This window comes from Chanodichthys erythropterus, chromosome 14 (genome assembly GCF_024489055.1).
Source record: "Chanodichthys erythropterus isolate Z2021 chromosome 14, ASM2448905v1, whole genome shotgun sequence".
Classification (NCBI taxonomy): domain Eukaryota; kingdom Metazoa; phylum Chordata; class Actinopteri; order Cypriniformes; family Xenocyprididae; genus Chanodichthys; species Chanodichthys erythropterus.
This window is the reverse complement of record NC_090234.1, coordinates 19,699,045-19,719,727: the sequence shown is the minus strand read 5'-3', so window position 1 is coordinate 19,719,727 and position 20,683 is coordinate 19,699,045. Positions and strand designations below refer to the sequence as shown.

The 20,683-nt window shown below is 38.2% G+C and overlaps 1 protein-coding gene across 1 annotated transcript in view; it reads right to left on the bottom strand.

Annotated features, from left to right (window-relative positions):
- Positions 1-20,683, bottom strand: part of cerkl (ceramide kinase-like) — an 85,220-nt gene that overhangs the window by 53,467 nt on the left and 11,070 nt on the right. The window contains exon 2 of the mRNA XM_067410754.1: positions 10,672-10,905. Within this exon, the coding sequence (XP_067266855.1) occupies positions 10,672-10,905 (234 nt within the window). The remainder of the gene's footprint in view (positions 1-10,671; positions 10,906-20,683) is intronic.

Sequence of the window (20,683 nt, the reverse complement as noted above, 5' to 3'; positions counted from 1 at the left end):
AGGAAAACAGAGGACAACAGAGTCACAACGTATATAACACAGCCATCAAACTGCACTTAAGTAACCCATAGACCGTTCCACTCGCTGAGCCCTCAATACCCAAACGGGCTTTCTGGGGTGCACAGAATATTTGCTAATCCTCAAGAACAGATGTCTTATTTTTGCCCTGAAATCCCTAGCTGGCTGGCTGGCGAGGGGAGTGAGCCCTCCAACGGATAAGCCTAGATTGGGGCCTTGCAGTGGGAAAGGTCAGGATCGGAAAGGAGCTGGATCCGGCAGGCCCGAGGGGAGGTAAGCGATCTGGGGGCCATACAGGAGATGGAACGGGTGAGAGAAAAAGAGCGTCACTGTCCTGTGCCACTTTCCTACCGGCCGTGAGATCTCCATACGGGGGACGAGTGCTTCGACATTTCCTTAGATCCTCTGCCAAGAGCGGAGCATCTGGCATGGTGTCAGGGACTGGCATTAGCGCGCATTAGCAGTGGGGGAGACCCAGCCCTCTCCAGATTTGTCCCCTCCAGCAGGGGCATCACCAGGCAGGAGCTGCTCCAACCGCTAGACGAGGTGGGGAACTGCGGTGGAGGTTTGGGCTTCAAATCAATACACTTGCTTTCATTGAAACAATTAATTCACACAGGCGCCATATAATGAGAAAAACCGCGTAGAGGCTCGGAGAATAAAATTAAGTGTGTAATGCATCCTATTAATTATTCCATGTTAAAATGTGGGACACACATGCATATTGTTCAATTAGAGCCATTGTAGTTCTCGGTGTGGACAATAACACCTTTCCTAATATTAGCCAGAGAGGGGAAAAAACAGCACCATGTGTTAGGTGCCTCCATTATGTCTGCGTACACGTCTATCCGGGGGCGGGTGTGACAGACAGAGAAATGGGAAAGATCCGTTGGGAATATGCAGAAAAAATCTACGAGCAGCACTTGGTGAAAGTGATACTGCAGTTGTACCTACAGCAGAGTCCACAGGAGCATCTGTCCATCCTGAGACATCCCGACAGAGCCCCAGATACCTCTCACGGTGGTATTTAGGGGTGGGAATCTTTAGGCACCGCAACATTTGATTTGCTTTTGACACTCAAGTAAAAAAAATGAGTAGCTGTAGGGTTACAACAGCTTGTCACTGGAGTAGCACCCTTAAAGGGACATCTTTGAATATTATTTACCCCAAAAAGTTTTATAGTAGTACATTTTACGATATACATCTTTAGGTACTGTCCCAGTAGGCTCTTGTAGCCCAAAAGGTATAATTTTGCAATTTATTTCTGGCAGTGCAAGAAAGTACGCAAGTTTCTGAGCAACCTTAAGTTCACTACAAAAAGAAAAAAAAAACCTTAGGAACTAAAGCTAAAACTAGACTTTAATTAAATTTAACAAGTTAAAAAAAAATTCCCAATAAGACATAGTACTTATATTCAAGATGCAACATTTGAAAAGTTTTAATATCTTATACTCTGTCTACATACATTTTTATGTTTCAGGGATTTTAAAATATTTTAAAAGAGACCTATTATGCCCCTTTTCACAAGATTTAATATAAGTCTCTGGTGTCCCCAGAATGTGTCTGTGAAATTTCAGCTAAAAAATACCCCACAGATAATGTATAATAGTTTGTCAAATTTGCTTCTATTTCGGTGTGAGCAAAAACATGCTGTTTTGTGTGTCCCTTTAAATGCAAATGAGCTGCTGCTCCTTGGCCACTTTCCAAAAGAGGGCTGAGCTTTAACAGCACACGTTTCGGTTTCTCAACAACAACAAAGCTAGAGAAACTCACGCAGCCAAAATGAGGATTGTCAGTAACGGTGTTCAGCCTTACATTGATCAAACCGGAGTCGACACTGATGGAGAGACACAGGAAGAAGTTACAACTTTTAGAATGAAACTGGACGTTTCTGAATGGTTAGTGGATAAATTTATGTAGTTGCTGTGGAGTTGATTCAACTCATCGACTAGCATGTGCTGTCGTGTTAGTCTTTTGTGCAAAACCCGTATGGACGCCAACTATACATAGCGTACCTGTTTGGAAAACGGAGCCATACACATGCTTATGATTGCTATCAAATGCTGTGAATGGTCTAATGTTTTTTCCAAAATATCGATCAGACAGAAACGCTACTTTTTTAGCAATCAAGCTTGCCAGGGTCAACTTGCAGGGAATCCAAGCTAACAAGACTCTAAATAGTGTTCAGTGCTCGTCTGTGCAGTCAATGACAGAACAGTTAGCATGCTTTGCTCGAACTTTTGCCATGGCCTTAGAACTGATGCACAATTTTCGCTTGCAAAAACAAAATGGTGGCGCCGTGGGTGGAAACATGCAGATTAAGGGGTGGTAATATTATAATAAGATCCTCTCTTACGTCACGAGGAGCGAAATCTGAGCAGCTTGTTTTTTCACATGTTTGCAGAGAAAAGCTATCCAAAACAAAGTTACTTGGTTGTCCTTTTTCACATTTTCTGGTTTGGCAGATGCACCGGGGACCCGATTATAGCACTTAAACAGAAAAAGTCAGATTTTCATGATATGTCCCCTTCAAGCATAAAATAAGACAAAAGTTGTTTTCTGTTCTCATGCATGACCATGATCACCTTTTAAGTGAAGCCTATGTAAATACACTGATGTATTATATTAAATATAATTATTAAAGGTGAAGTGTGTCATTTTTTTTTAATGTCACTAGTGGTAGCAAATGGAATTGCAGTCTCTTTGTGTGGCCAGATTAGGCTGCAAATAGCAGTAGTTTTGAGCTGGAAACCAGCTTGGCTGTACAATGGAAGATGGGGAAGTATTAGAAACTTGTACATTTCTGTTTGGAGATGCTTATGGCCTAGATATTATAAACTTAAATTTTGATACTAAATTGTGAAATAGAAAACACTTGAAAACAGAAGGAAGCACTTTTCCACAGAAGGAAGAAAATCATATGAGTTTGGAATGAAATGATGGCAGATTTGTCATTTTTAGGTGAACTTCTTTAACTGGGTCACTGTAGACTTGAACTACAACTTTAACGCTTTTAATGAATCTTTTTTTGTCTTTTATGTGAAACAGGATCAAGGTACCTGACTCTTAACAGGCATAAACACAGTTTGGGCTGGCCAGAAAACATCCCAGCTGAAGTAAGAGCGCTCCAGTCAATAAGATACACAGACTGATCCGTTTCCAAGGAGCCAAGGGGAAAGAGTCACCATGGATACGCAGGTTGACTTAATGGAAAAGCTGTTAATGTGTAACATTATCCACTCTGCTATCGAGCTATTGTACATCAGCTCATGTAAATGCCGCGCAAGCTCGGCCAAAGGCCCAGCTTCCTTCAAATGTCGAACGCATTTTTACAATCGCGTTCCGAGGGAGATTTCGCTTCCCCTATTATCTTGTTAAACAACTCAAAGCAATTTCATGCACTGCGCACAATAGCAACTGTTGTGCTTTATGCCAAATGCACATATGAATTCAGATGGGTCACAAAAGCCTTTGGAGGAATGAGATGGACCCGGTGCATGACCCTTGAGTTCTCTCCTCTCTCTGTTTGTCTTTTCTCCTCCCTTTAGGTCTACAACAATAAAGTCCAGCTTGACGCCGGAGTGTGACCACATGCTTTGACAAGAGCACCAAGAGCACATTATGTGTCCGGAGTAGAGCGCCGAAGGCTTCCCGGGCTCTGATTGACCTGCCTAGACTAATCTTTCAAAAGAGGGTTTAAGGACACAAGGAGTCTATTCCAGTTCAACTCAACGACTACATTGGATCCAAGTAGACTGTAGTACAGGTGCTACTATTGTTGCCGGTCGTCTCCCCGCACGTTTGGTCTGTGGCCTGGCCCGACCGCTCGCTCTCTGACCACAGGGTTTAATCTGTCAGCTGGGCGGCCGCACCTCATGTGTCAGCGCACATCACATGGCTTGTCAGAAAAACACGCCGATGCTGCGTATGGCATTCAGAGCTCACCTTGAATAAAATCACAATGGGGATTGAGGGTCTGGGGGTTTTTTTCGGACCGTTCACCTTTTGTGCTGAGTGTCAGCTGGGACACACCCTCCATTGTGCCGCCTCCCTGGGAAACACCAGGCCGGGATCCGCTGGGCTGCTGTAACAGGTGAGCACCCCTGTAATCCAGCGTGCCCGCTCTCATCCCCCGAGCCAATGATTTGGCAGCACAGCCAATAAAATAACAGAGATAATCCACCTATGGAAAACATGCGTCTGTGTGCCTGTGAGAGCATGTGCGCGCGATGCAGGGGGTGGGGTAAACATTTCCACAAGGACCAAACAAACTGCCATGCTTTATTAACAACTGTAAGAGATTGTGAAGGTTTATGTTTAGCAGGTGATCATGAACAGTGACGTGGAAGCTCATGTAGCACATGACAGTTGTGCTGCTGTCATAACCTAGAGAAGGTCATGAAGGTCCCTAATCAATGATCCTTTATAACATCTATAGCAGGATGTACTGAAATAAAGGATAATCTAATTCATCATGACCCAAAATTGTTGAAATCTTTGATTTACACTGTAAAAAATAGCAAATATTGTAAAAATTAGTAAAACAGTTTTACTTTCCTTCATTTTAAATATATATTTATGACATAAGAAATTAAAGGAGCCCTAGAATTAAAAGTTGAATTTATCTTGGCATAGTTGAATAACATGAGTTAATTACAGGGAAATGACATACAGTGAGTCTCAAACACCATTGTTTCCTCCTTCTTATATAAATCTCATTTGTTTAAAAGACCTTCGAAGAACAGGCGAATCTCAACATCACAACGACTGTTACGTAACAGTCGAGATCATTAATATGTACGCCCCCAATATTTGCATATGCCAGCTCATGATCGAGGCATTAGACAAAGGCAGCCAGTATTAACGTCTGCATAGCTGAATCATCAGACTAGGTGAGCAATCAAGGACAATAACGAAAAATGGCAGATGGAGTGATAATAACTGACATGATCAGTAAATTGTCTTTCTAAATGTTTTGTTAACATGTTGCTAATGTACTGTTAAATGTGGTTAAAGTTACCATCGTTTCTTACTGTATTCACAGACACAAGACTGTCGTTATTTTCATTTTAAATTTTTAAACACTTGCAGTCTGTATAATTCATAAACACAACTTCATTCTTTACACACTGTTGGAGAGATTTATAATGTTAGCTTTAGCCACGGAGCACAATCAAACTCATTCAGAATCAAATGTAAACATCCAAATAAATATTATACTTACGCGATTAGACATGCTGCATGATGAACACTTTGTAAAGAACAATTTTGAGGGTTATATGAGCTGTGTGAACTTTGTTTATGCTGTTTAAGGCAAGCGCGAGCTCCGGGGGCGGGGAGCGTGAGCATTTAAAGGGGCCGCAGCATAAATAGGCAGTTAAAAAAATTAATAAAAAAAATCTATGGGGTATTTTGAGCTGAAACTTCACAGACACATTCAGGGGACACCTTAGACTTATATTACATCTTTTAAAAAGACGTTCTACAGCACCTTTAAATTCATGGTGATCTAATAATTTTTGAAAAATCCAGCTAATAATTTTGAGTGATTTCGTCATAGCTCTGGAGTTTTTTTTAAGAACCATGTGATTTGTTGTCTTTCTTTTTCAGATATTTGTATGTTGACTTACTGTGGTTGAAATCAGATGAGTATACTAGCATTATACTCTTACCATTTTTGCCTATGCTAATTATTAATATGCTATTTGGAAAGGCATACTATGCTAATATGCTATTCAGAATAGTATACTAGAATACTCTTTCTGTCATATCTTTAAATGGCAGAAATAGTAAGAGTAGTATGCTATTGTGATCTGTTTATCTGACCAATGGCAATCTGTTTTTTGTGGTCGTTGTTTTTTATACTTTTAAACTAAATCACCAAATATATTTTTTATTAGCAATGTTACTGTCATTTGACCTTCCTTGCATTGTGATCATGCAAGTTTTATTTTATTAAAAAATAAAATAAAATAATACTTTTGTCATTTTTTGTTGGTATGCTACACTGTAAAAAAAAAAAAAAAATAAATAAATAAATATATATATATATATATTTATTTATTTATTTATTTATTTATTTTCATGATTCATTATCACAACATTTTTTTCATTTGTCAAATAAAAACTTCAATAATTAATGCGGTTCAGATAACATAATATTTTAAGTTTCTGCTGATTAAACCAATCGCCAAAATGTGATCTGATCTGCAAACAAAAAAACTAATCCCGATCTAATGTTCTAGCTGACATGTAAAAATCCTTAAATTTATCCTTAAAATATTCAGAGTCGTTTTCAGAGCATGTAATTTTAATAGTGTTTTCAAGCTGATTTTAAGATATAAATGCAAGTGGTGGGAAAAATCCACTGCGGTAAGTCTTAATATCTTATGCAGTGGTACTTTTAGATATTTTTAAGAAGTTTTGGATATTTTTACTGAAATTTAATCCCATTAAGAAGTCATTATTTGCAGTGTGTAAAGTCTGGCTACTTTTTAGGTGTATAAACATCTGTATTGCTGAAAAAAATCCTTATGAGAGGACCGTTTACCTGCTTTACTAGGTCATTAGGATGGAAGACATGATGAAACTTTACACGGACAAGGTCCATAAGCGATTCTAATTTTATTCATGCCAAAACACACAGGCCTGGTTTCACAGACAGGGCTTAGATTAAGCCAGGATTAGGCCTTAGTCAAATTAAGAGACATTTAAGTAGCTTTTTTTTTAAACACCCCTTAGAAAAAAACATTACTGGTGTGCATTTTGAGACAAAACAATGGCACTGACATATTTAAAGGTATGTCGGTGCAAGTTATTTCACTTAAGACTGCTCAAACTTGCATTTTAGTCTAGGACTTAGACTAGGAATTGGCTGTGAAACTGGACAATAATGTTTAAGTCTTCTGGCTATACCTTCGAAACTGTGTATTTTAATGGTTTTGGAAAATCTCGATGTACTTCCATTGTAAGACACCACAAAGAATCTCATCTTTGTGTATTAATTTTTCTCCTCACAGCCCTAAATAAGCATGTCCTCTCTCCTCTGGGCTCCCTCAAGGCATATTCTTTAATTATGTTAATTAATTCATGTTCTACCCAAAGTACATGCAGTCCTCACTCACAATTACCCGCAAAAAGCCAGCATTTTAATCTTTAAAGGGCTACAGCTTAGAAACTCTTTCGTGTGAAGAAGTTATAGGGCCAAAGGATTCACTGAGGTGGGGGAAGGGCTTGATAGTATAAAGTTGTGAGGCCTGGACAATCCCCTCCCTAATTCCCAGTGAGTAATGCACCTCCTGAGCACTGCTGTTACATCACCTCTTATTCAGTGCTGTAACTGAAATTCCAGGGATTAGCTGGCATTAATACAGCATTATGACTAGGCCCTCATCGGACAAAAACACTTTCCAGAGATTTTCCCCACACCATTATCTAGTCCTAAACTCATATCCCATATCCAATCCAGTTTTAAATATAGTGTACAACTACTTGCACCGTGTTGTTTGGTGCACAGCGGGCAAAAAAGGATTTCTAAAATTGAACTTTCAGCCTAATTGTGAGGCTAGATAATATCAGTGATAATGTGCAGTGCTGCGTTCTCTGCAGACTGGGATTAACAGAGATTACACATACACATTTTCACAAAGGCGGCGTCTGAATGCTCAATGCTCATTTAGCTGACGAAGGAAGTTTATAGTAATGCTTATGAAAGAAGAAATCATTTTGTTGGTCCTCGGGAGAGTCTTAGACGGGGCTTTTACTGAGTCCCCCGCTATTAAATCTCCTCCTTGCATCCCTCCCCCAGGTTTTCGAGAACCGGAGAATGAAGAGTTCTGACGCATTTGGAAGGACACCTGTCTCCCGTGCAGCACAGCGAAGCGCTAGGCAGGCCGCTGGCCTGTCTTGGCAGTGAACGCTAGCGAGAGGAGCACAGATAATTACAAACTCCAGGGAGGCCGTAGGACCAACCTGTTCCTCCAGTCTGATCCAGCAGGTCCTTGCGGCCAACACCACCTCTTTCAAGACCCCCTCCGACCCCCCTACCATCAGGCACACCACATAATGATATGGTCATCACACAAAGGAGATGGTGCCCCTCGGCTCTCTCAACAAGCGTACCTTCTAATCCAGACCGTGGTGTTTATTCATGACTTTTTTGTGTAGCCAGGATGTTGTTGACACACCTAAAACATCATATTTATAAATCTGATGCTTTTTTTGAGAAATCATTTAATTGTGACACAAAGGGTCTGTTCCAAAACCTAGTGAGCTGCCTTGCAGTCTACTTAGGAAGCATTTTGAATGAAATAGAACGATCTACATAGGCAGCCCAATGATTTATACAAATAACTCTATCAACTTGACTAGCAATTGATAGAATTTTGTGTTTGCTAATAAACAGCACTCTAATACGCATACAAATACACTAAGAAATACAGTAATGTTATGTTCACCAAGGATGCATTTATTTGATCCAAAATACAGTAAAAGCAGTAATATTGTGAAATGTTATTACATTTTAAAATAACTGTTTTTGATTTGAATATATTTTGAAATGTAAATTATTCCTGTGTTGGCAAAGCTGAATATTTTTTAGCATCATTACTCCAGCCTTGTGTCACATGATCCTAATATGCAGAATTAGTGCTCATAAACATTTCTTATTATTATCAATGTTGAAAACAGTAGTTCATATAATAGGCGCCGATTTATGTTCCGCCGGTGGGTGCCCAGTGCCCCACATTACCCAACCAAAAAAAAAAAAACTAAATAGGTCTTATTTAACTATTGAACTTCTTTATTTAACTCAGCACGTCAACTGGATGTTTTATTTGCATTATATCCGCGCAGCAAGGTGACAATTTCGACCCAAAAGCACCTTTTCACGAGTGTTGTCGCAAATATCTCGCTGATATCTGATGCAAGAAGAGTTTGAGCGCACGCATGTATCTGAACGAGAGCAGAGCCATTTCTGCTCGTGCATCACTTTGATGCACTCTCGACATTTGTCACTAAAATATCGCCATAGAAACCGCCTTAAATAAACTATGAAGATGGCGAAGATCATGTCTGAAAGCTCTAATCGATTTTTATTGGTTAAAATCAATGGAGAATACCTCGTATTTTTCCGGGATCGGCGCCTATGGTTCATGTATTAATATTCTATGAAAATCTCTTTTTTTCAGGATTCTTTGATGAATAGAAAGTTCAAACAAAACAGCATTTATTTGAAATCATTTTTTGTAACAATGCAGACTTTAGCTACTGCAGCGTGTGACCAATTAAATGCATCTTAGATGAAATAAAGTATATATTTTTTTTAAATAAAATCTAACTGAGCCCAAACTTTTGAGCGGTAGTGTACACAGCACACAAAATGTTGGGTAAATGGTTCTGTTAAGTATTTCTGCAAAAAAAAAAAAAAAGCCCAGTTTTACTAATGATTTATTTGTATTTAATTGTTATTTAGAGGTGAATTGTCTGTTAGAGTCAATTTTCAGGTTTGTTATATTAGTAAACATTCTAAGTTATTATATTGGTAAACTTCTAAGTCTATTGAACAGGTAGATTATCTACTGTATTAGTAGAATAATACAGGTCTACTGTATTAGTCAGCTTTCTAGTCTATTCCATTATTGACTCCTTGTATAAAAGGTGGATCCAACATGCTGTGAGAATGGAGCGAGGAACCACTGACTGGATACTTTATAGCTCTGTTTAATTTGTTTGTTTTAATCTTCCTGGATCTCTTGTAAGCTTGTAAGACTGCTCAATAAAGGAGAACTTTTGATAATGATTCTCAGTTTGAGACATCACTGTTCTAACCAGACAAAGCTGCAAGCTCTCCAACACATCTGAATCAGAATAGAAAAGGTTTCTGTGACGAGCAGGGCGGGCGAGAGCCGTGAGGGAACGGCGCGAGGCCGGTGACGCGAGTGATAATGAGCGTCACCTGCGAGGCGTGCCGGCCTCGAGTCTCTCACGGAGGAGCTCCGGAGGCATAAAAGGAGGAGCGACTACAATGAAAGACGAGAGAGGACCAGGCCTGGACTTTATTTTATGTTTTATTATGTTTGTGTGGCCGGCAGACGTCCGCGAGGGTCTGCCGGCATTACTTTCGTTTTGTTTTATTTTATATTAAAGTTTTGTTGAATGTTCGTCGGTTCCCGCCTCCTTCTTCCCACATCTACTAACCTCGTTACAGTTTCTAATTCAAAGCTTTTTACAATTTCTTTTTACTTTGTCTATCATTTTGGATAGATATTTTCTAACCAAGCTTTTTGCAATGTATTATGAGACTGCCTTCTCTGCAAAGGATACATGCTGCCACAGAATTTGGCAAAAGTAAAGTATCTTAGAAGGTGGAATAATTATGCTGCCTTGCATCACGAGCGCACTTAAAATGTTACACTAACTAGGTTCATGAACAGAGTAATTGTGTCCAATTCATTTCAGACTTGGCCAGGCTTTATTCAATAAATGTCAGCAAACACAATAAAATATAAAGTGAAGAGAATGTTGACCAGGTTAATGTTTGCACATCATAAATGTATGTCATAAAATTCACTGAAGCTCCAAGAAATAATTATAAATGCCTAATGCTTGATTTGTGCCCTTATTTTTTAAAACTGTTCTGATGTGTGAACGTACCGCTGAGGATGTCTTTAAGGCTTTTGAACCAAGTCTCACAGTGGTCCACGCTCAGGTTGTTGAGGTGGATGGCATGGTCCTTGAGTTTGAGCCCTTTCTTCTTGCACTGGAAGAGTGTGATGCCCAGCAGAGTCCCGCCCGTCTGCTGCCCCACGGAGCGTCGCCGCTTCACCTTCACAGCAAACACATCCTTCAGCTCCACATACTCCTCCTGCTTCCTCACATTACGGTCAGCTAAACCAAACACACAAGAGACATTAAAGTCATGTTACATGTCACTTTTTCACCTCCTGACCACTTGTAATGTGTTTTTTTTAATGCCAAAACATAATTTATTTTTTATCATTTCACCCTATTTGACCTTTAAAGACACAGCAGTAATAAAATGTATAATTGAAAGACTGTAATATGTACAGTGGGTACGGAAAGTATCCAGACCACCTTAAATTTTTCACTCTTTGTTATATTGCAGCCATTTGCTAAAATCATTTAAGTTCTTTTTTTCCCCTCATTAATGTACATACAGCACCCACCAATGTTTACCATCCAACCTGACTGAACTGGAGAGGATCTGCAAGGAGGAATCACAGAGGATCCCCAAATCCAGGTGTGAAAAACTTGTTGCATCTTTCCCAAAAAGACTCATGGCTGTATTGGATCAAAAGGGTGCTTCTACTAAATACTGAGCAAAGGGTCTGAATTCTTAGGACCATGTGATATTTCAGTTTTTCCTTTTTAATAAATCTGCAAAAATGTCAACAATTCTGTGTTTTTCTGTCAATATGGGGTGCTGTGTGTACATTAATGAGGACAAAAATGAACTTAAATGATTTTAGCAAATGGCTGCAATATAATAAAGAGTGAAAAATTTAAGGGGGTCTGAATACTTTCCGTACCCACTGTAAGTGAATTGAGGTTTTTCTGCACTTATTCAAATGCTGTATAGGTTTGCATTCATAACTAGTTCGAAATGACTTGCAGCTCGTATTTCAGTATGTTGACTTGTGTTTTTTTTTCAAGGGATAGTTCACCCAAAATATGACAATTCTGTCATCATTTACACCCTTCAGTAGTTCCAAACCAACGGAGCCCCTAAAGAGACATGGTGATAGAAAAACAAATTTCAATGCGTTTGCGTTCTCTCGCAAAAGTTTAGCATTCCCTCACAAAAACGTTCGCATTCCCCCGAGAAATTTTGCGTTGTATAAGCATACGCACAGCTTCTTGGGAGAACGAAAACATTTTGCGAATGAATGTAAAGTTTCTGGGGGAACGCAAAACATTTTTCGAGAGAGCGCAAAAGCAATTACTTATTATTTTTCCTCCCATCTCATAGTTCATATGAATTTTAATACCATTCAAAATTTGGTGGTCGGTAATATTTTCAAAAAAAAAAAAAGTCTCTCATGCTCAACAGTTAAGGCTTGATTTATTTGATCAAAAATACAGTAATATTGTAAAATATTATTACAATTTAAAATAACTGTTTTCTATTTTAATATATTTTCAGTTATAATTTATTCCTGTGATGACAAAGCTGTATTTTCAGCATCATTACTCCAGTCTTCAGTGGCACATGATCCTTCAGAAATCATTTTAATATGCTGATTTGGTGCTCAAGGCACATTTCTTATTATTATCAATGCTGAAAACAGTTGTGCTGCTTAATATTTTTGAGGAAACCATGACAGATTTTTTTTTTTTTTTTTTTTCCAGAATTATCTAATGAATAGAAAGCTCAAAAGAAAAGCGTTTATTTGAAATAGTTTTTTCTGTAACAATGTTTTGATCAATTTAATGTGTCCTTGCTGAATAAAAGTATTCATTTCCTTCGTCAACAACAACAACAACAACAACAAAAATCTTTCTGACCCCAAACTTTTGATCTATTTTTGCCCATAGAATAAGTCAGTGGGGTCTAAAACAAATCTGTTGTGTTTCAGAGAAGAAAGAACTACATACACGTTTGGAACAACAGAGAATGAGAATTTAGATTTTTTTTTGGGTGAACTATCCCTATAATTCCCCTGTCTTCTATAAGAACTAAACAAACAACAAAATGAAGTTTTAATGGGTGAGAATTCAGACTTTTAACAGCACTCCACTTGATACCCCAGCGTTACGATGGGCTGCAATCTTCCTGTTCTCCCCTGACCCCCCGCTGTAAATGATTACCCACAGGCAAACTCCAATTAAACCGTACTGAAATCTGTCGCCTAGCCTTAAGATGGACCGAGTTCTGTAGCTGCCTCTGTAAATGACAGTCTCTCTCTCTCCTTGTGTGAAAGCTTTTCTTCATTAGGAGCACCCCGAGCCGCACCTCCGCGTTTCAGAACATTAACTACCCTCTCACATTACTGCGCAAGACACCCGCCGCCATCTGTTCCTACTCAGGCTTCTGCTGGAACCTCTCTATACCTCCACCACTCTATTTATTTAACTCCGGAGCTTCGTTTCATTGTGGTCACTCTACAAAACCCTGAGTCAATTGAATTAGTGGGAATAGGAGATAATCTCTCCCGGCAGAGCTTTCCTTGAGCCAGGGCAAATGACAAAGTGGCCCGTGTTAACGGTCATGTACAGGAAGCTGCCTCCGAGAGAGAGAGGGAGGGTCCTGAAGGGTAGGGGGAGAATGGGACCAGGCCGAAAAGGGGGGCTTCTCCCCTGCTACATTACAGTAAGCCGGAGTCCTGTCCGAATCAATCTTGGCACATCTGCCTGATGCCGACCGTAAACAGGATTAAAGCAGGACTTATCTGCTTGATGCTAATTGTGTTGCAGTTTTTGCACATGTCCACCCTTTTTAATAAAGAGCTGCTGTACAACTGCCCTTTTCAGGCCGCGGTTGTCAGCATGTGCACAGCGCTAGTCAGGTTGGTCTGGGCTCTGATTTTCTAAGGCTTTGGCAATAGGACTAATTAGTCCCCCCAATTAAGAGCAGAAAAATTGAGTTTAAATGAGCTGCCCGCTAAGTAGACGCAATGAGGTGGAGATTGAGATACTACACCATGGTAAAGCATGAGTCTGACTAGCGTTTCCTGCTGATCTGCTCAGAAACAGGCCACACAATTGGAACTTTACTTTTTGCTAATACTGTGCTCTCTCTATTTTTGGGAGCCCCTAAATTCTTGCTTACACAAACTTTTTTTTTTCATATCTCCATTGTATTTTAGCCACTTTACAGCTCCACACTTGCTAATCTATTTTTAAGGAAATAATGATGCAACTTTAACAACTGCATTAAAATTGGCAGCAAAATTAATCTCTTGACGTGGCTTTGCTGATGCAATTAGAAAGCTTACACAAGTATTAGAACGCTGATGAAAGTTAAAATTATGCTAGGAAAAAAAAAAAAAAAACTACCAAGGTCATTTGCTCATGATTGATTGTTCCAGTTTCTTTTTGCGATGAGAACATCACAAAATGCCATAAGGTTAAGCAATAAAAGCCACTGACTGTTTTATTCTATTATTAATTAACTTAATTTTGGTCATATTCCGATTATATATGCATCATTTGAAGGTGGATACTATAATCCAAATGAGACTATACACTAGTTACAAGATCGCTGAATAAGACAGCTGGCATATGTTTGTATTAATAGGAATGTTGAGTCACGTTATTCCGAGTTGCCATTGTACTGGAATATGCGAGTAATAATGGTTGGTATGTGATACATACAGTTGTATAAAGTCTAGAAATTGAACAGTTTTGGAGTGAGGAGACAGAAATCATACAGGCATATTCAATGTATTTTTGCTTATATTTAGTACTCTTGTCTGGTTTTGAATGTCATTGGCTGTTCTTGAGTGTTTCCAAACACAATGACATCAAACTTGTGTTATATTTGATTTCAGAGCCATAGCACTCTGTTTCTAAAACATATACATATACATATACTACCAATCAAACAACATGTTCTCCAACCAGTACGCCTATATAGGTGGTTTGTCACTTCCCTGAAACACGACCCATAGGAGTGTTTTCTAAAGTTGCATTTTAATGCATTGTTCCCTTTTATCTGCATCATATTTCAGGTTTCACGTAGCTCAATTGGCAGAGCATTGCAATATATAACAATATGCAATCATGTGATCATGCGATCGTGGGTTCGATCCCAGGGAATAAAGCACTATAAATCTCTAAGGGTAGGTTTAGGGGTGGGGTTGGTGTAGTTGTTAATAAAAAAATGAGTTTTGCTAAATGGAAATAGGACAAATGGTGTAAAAAGTCCACACATTACATTTAAATGAACACGCATTTTGACTGGTAACGACAGTCATATATTATTTCATGACGACAGACGTAACACGACGCTGTAATTATTTTTATGCCAGCTAGAGGGCGCATGAATTTAAAACGTAAATATAGGTCGTAAAAAGGTGCTTGAAAAACGATCTATAGGGTCGGGGGGTTTTTTTGGAGGACAGTCTGCAATCAAAACTTTGGGGACAATAAGAGTTTTTATTATAAAACGGAGAGTTCTGGCCCTTGATTCTGATTGGTTGAGCTGCGTTCGAAGTGTTGTAAAATTCCCGAAAACATATAGTGGACCGCATTTCATAAGTATGGCTGCGCCACTGAATGTGTATGTTGCTTTAGCAGCCACTCTTAGCAACGTAAACATATGTTTGCTCTCTATTTTGTTCACTGAAGCTTAACATTACTCCATTGTAGGGCTGGACGATTAATCGAAAAGTAATCGAAACCGAAATTTAAAACCTCTAACCGACATAATTTTCCCATGTCGGTTATTTCGGTTTTAGTCACGTGACTCTGCCCCGTCAGTCATATCAAGTGCAGTTTGCAGGCACACGGAAAATGGTAATTGTACGTTTTACACAGTTTATACAGATAAGTTAATCTTTGTTATTAAATGCGCCGATACACACACACAGCGTGCGCAAGCCCGAAGCTGTGACACAGATAGCTGAGGTGTGTCGTGTCTCTTACAGCGCGCGCCCTGAAGCCAGATCACTTTCACTTGTGTCCGCACAAAACTTTGTCAATTGTATGCGTTTTAAGGCTTGTCCGTTTGAACATTGAAGTGATTTTCTACTGTGCTGATATATTGTGACACACGAACACTCATACAGACAGTAACTCGCACATCACGTGAAGATCGCCCGCAGAGAGGAGCGCAGCAACTCAAGTGTCAACGCTGTCCTGTGATTCATCACTAAAGTAGCTTAGAAACTCAACCGTTACACAGCATAGATTTCTCTAGTTATAACAAAAATCAGTAAGAAATGTTACGACCCATAGACAATAACTGATAACAAAGTATTTTAAAATCAACAAGAAATGCACTTTTTCATTAGAAAAAATATTCCACCTCTAATAGTTGAACATATTTAGCCTATGGTACAAACCTTATCAGTGAAATACGGGGGCAAAAAAAGGAAAGCAAAAAAAAAAAAGAAAAGAAAAAAAGAAGAAGCTAAATAAAGAAGTAAAAGTAGTAAAATGTTCAATTAATCGAGATTTTGATTTTTGGTCAAATCGTTACAGCCCTACTCCATAGTGTAGAAGAGTATTGTGAGAGAGATATCGAGTGACCAGGCCAAGTGTATTACCTGCATTCAAATTTAGCATTTTCCTTCAGGTCAGTCCTATGTTTATAATAAAAAACCTTGTCCTTTTAACATTTAATGGGTTTTCCCGTGCCCTGCTGACACTGACAGCACTATGCAAAGCGTTTGTCATTTCCGTCTTGTTCTGTGTTCACAACAAGTTTCAATATAAAAGTCTTTGCGACTGAGTGACTCGCTCATAAAGACAGTCTTTGCCGCCATCTAATGGCGTAATAAATGTAACTTCTGTTGCTGTTCATGGCCAGGGACTATTTTTTCCAGTGGAAGGAAGCCTTTTAATGATTTTAATGATTGAAAGTTGCATTGATACATATTTTTTGGCTTTTAAATTTGTATTGTGTGGTAACCGTTTTATGAAAGCAATAAGCCCCGTGAAGCCTTGGTTTACAGTGAAGAGCTGTTATAAGTTCACTGTAAACCACGGCTTCACGGGGCTTATTGCTTTATTAAGAAATGAATACTTTTATTCAGCAAGGATGCGTTAAATTGATCAAAAGTGACAGTAAAGGCATTTGTCATGTTACAAAATGATTTCTACTTCAAATAAATGCTGTTCCATTGAATTTTCCATTCATGAAAGAATCCTGAAAAAAAATGTATCACAGTTTCCACAAAAATATTTAGCAACACAACTGTTTTCAACATTAATAAAAAGAAGAAATATTTCTTTGATCAGCAAATTAGCATATTAGGATGATTTCTGAAGGATCGTGTGACACTGAAGACTGGAGTAATAAGTAAATAAAATTTGATATATTCACAAAGAAAACAGCTATTTTAAATTGTAATAACATTTCACAATATTACAGTTTTTATTGTGTTGGTCAAATAAATGCAGCCTTGGTGAGCATGAGAGATTTCTTTCAAAAACATATATATATTTATTTTTTTTTCAGTATGAAAATGTATAGACAATAGCTGCATAAATATTCTTGAAAAGTTCTCCTCTTATGGGAAAAAAAAGCAACGGAATACCAGTTTGAACAACAAGAGGGTGAGTAAATGATGACAGAATTGTAACTTTTGGGTAAACTGTCCCTTTAATTGAAAAATGTGGTGTCCATATAAACATGATTAGTGATTACCTGTGACATACACCCACATTTCAAGTTCATACAGTATACAACCTGAAAGATTGCATGCTGCAACAGTTAAAAAGGCAAAACACCTTTAAGATGCATAGACAGAATATGTAGATTAGATATGTAGATTGTAGATGTAAAAGCCGTCACACCTCTTTTGTGTGATCTAAAAGGGATTTGAGAGTAATCCATACAAAAACCTAAAGCTGGGGTTAGAGAAGGGGGATGAAGAAGGTTTTTGCCACTGGTACCTCTGCTGCAGGGCACACAAGTTCACAAATAAGAAGGGCCATATGTTCAGGGTCATTGGTCTAAAGGGGCTGCAAAGGGCCAAATCAATATGACACGTCTGCTAACACGCGAGGTCATATAACACGGAGCCCTCCTGAAGACTGACTATGGATCTGTCGTCTCCAGAGAGCTCATCTCTCTCATTGACAATTACATGCATCTCTGTGTGTAGACACCACTCACAGCCAGCGCTGACACACACATGCTATCATTACTGGCTGCTGATTCATGTTTTCCGGATTACACGAAATCAGGCTTGATGAAATTAAATTCAGAAATTAAACGAGTTGTTGCACTTGTTCATTTTTTTCTAAAAGAGGGTTAGTTCACCCAAAAATGAAATTTCTGTCATCAATTACTCACCCCCATGTCGTTCCAAACCCGTAAGACCTTCGTTCATCTTTGGAACACAAATTAAGATATTTTTGATGAAATCCAAGAGGTATATGACTCATCCATAGACAGCAATTTAACCACCACTTTCATGGTCCAGAAAGGTACTGAAGACATCATTAAAACAGGCGACACGCGTTCGGACATAAACGTGGAAGCTCTGCAATGCGTTCACTGCACCAACTGCGTAACAGAATGACAGGGAAGAGGAAAAATTGATGAATCAAGTCATTATTTTTGTTTTGTTGTTGGCACAAAAAGTATTCTCGTCGCTTCATAAAATTAAGGTTGAACCACTGTAGTCACATCGACTGTTTTAACGGTGTCTTTAGTACCTTTCTGGACCTTGAAAGTGTTGGTTATATTGCTGTCTACGAGTCATATACCTCTAAGATTTCACCAAAAATATCTTAATTTGTGTTCCGAAGATGAACAACAGCATGAGAGTGAGTAATTAATGACATTAATTTCATTTTTGGGTGAACTAACCCTTTAATAAACCTAATAAACCTCCTAAAGTCTGTCATTAATGTTACTCAAAGAACAAAAAAGCAAGAAAGAAAGAAAGAAAGAAAGAAAGAAGTCATTGCCCTTAACTGAATAACTTTTGTAGTTTTAATAAAAAAAAAATATTTATAAATTATGCATTGAAGACTTTGAAGTGTTTGATAACTTTGTTCAGGTTCTTGATATTTTCTACCTGTTAGATCAAATATTTAAAATATACTGCTTTTTATGTTGTTTCTACATTATTTAGAGAATAAATGTGAAATTATTACAATATAAAAATATCTTAAAAACTTTAATGTTAGGTGTGATTAATCACAATTAATTACAGAAAAAATTTGCAATTAATTTGTTTTTTAATTGACAGCACTAATATGTATATAATTTTGTATATAATATGCTGAATAGATTTTAGATAGATTTTTACATTTGCTGTAGCCTATAGAAATGTAAATGGTGCTTGTCTAAGCAACAGTGCAATGGTTTTGAAGGTGTTTGCCAGAGCATTGCTGTGCGGTTGCTGTGGTTTTCTGGGTGGTTGCTAGGGCATTGCATAGTGTTTCTGGCCCAAATGATCAATGTGGTCCTCAACAAGCTGCAGGATTTGAGGTATTATTCATTTCCACAAATGATGAAGGATGAGTTGTGTGTTTAATACCTTACAATAGGGGTTTGTTCAGATCACTAAGCCAAATGTGATAAATACTAACAGTGATGCCTGTCTAGCAAAAATTAACTTAAATGCCTAAATTACATGGATGAGTGCACTGTGCATCAAGTTATTTATTAAGCTTTACATTTATACAGGTTCTGCCTTTTGTTTTCATTTTTCAAATGTGTAACAAAAACAAATTAAAAACTATTTTAAATGAGCTCTTTATGTTGGGAATCGCTGCTTGTCATAAAAGCTTTGCATGCTAGGAAATTAGTTAATTAGTTTGAAAATACCAATTCTGTTGAACCTCACAAGGCGGATATCCAGAGAGCAGAAAACAAAGCAGGGAACGAGGAGTCTGTGGCCCCCAGCGTGGCAAGTGTCATATTCTGGCGCACATGAGGCTGATTTCAGATGACAAGATGGGAACAGCCCTTCATTTGAGGCACAGTAAGACACGGGGAGATTAAATAAAACTGTGCACTCTTCTAGAAAACTTTATTGCTTCCAGATGGATACAAGCTTCCTCTCAGCAGCGCTCCGGCAAAGGCGAGATGCAGGGGGCCCGACGTCATGTCATCATGCGACTAATGTATGGACAAAAAGAATCAATTCTACACCGGGAGTGATTTGAGCTGCTAGACTTTGTTACAGTGAGATTTCAATATGCATGTTGTCTGATGCATATGTATTGATTTTATAAGTGGTGCTTGAAGCATCACTTTTAGCATTGCTCATATACTTAAGATTAGTGATTTGAACAAAACCCTAACCGTAAACTTTGTGCTGTTTGTGATTCAGACATAAATGAAACCTGCAGCTGGTGTTTTGTTACTTTTCTAAGTGCTTAGACTAACAAAATTGTTGCCTGGTAGACAGTAACATGGACAAAAAATCTCATAGATTCACATTAAAAGAGGGACCCAAGCCAAAAAGAATATGACACTCTGTAAAAATGACAACTAGATTTTTTGGAGTAAAAATATCTAAAAATGTACTTAAGCAACACTGCATAAAATATTAAGACTCGTTTCATAGACTGTATAATAAATATAAGTGCATTTGCGCATTATATAAGAGTTTTTCTTCTAGCACTGGCAGATTTTTTCCAATTGTTTTTAACTTGGGAAAAAAAAATGCTGTTTATACTTGGTAAAATAAATGTTAAAAATCTGCCAGTGTGTGGTAAGAGAAAAATGAACTTGTATTAAACATATAACTAAAGAAAAGTCTTAATATCTAATGCAGCGTTGCTTCTTAAGTACATTTTCATGTTACAAGGATTTTTAGATATTTTTTAACTAGAAAATATGACACTTTAAGAACATGATTTTGTATTGTATAATCTCTCCAGCAAGTAAACACAACCTCTACAACACCCTAGGTAGTAGGTTTTTTACAGGTAAGCACCACTCCAATCCAGTTATTTCTCCATATAAATATCCATTAATGTCTTTTAAATCTTCACCTGCATTCACAGGGTTCAGTCT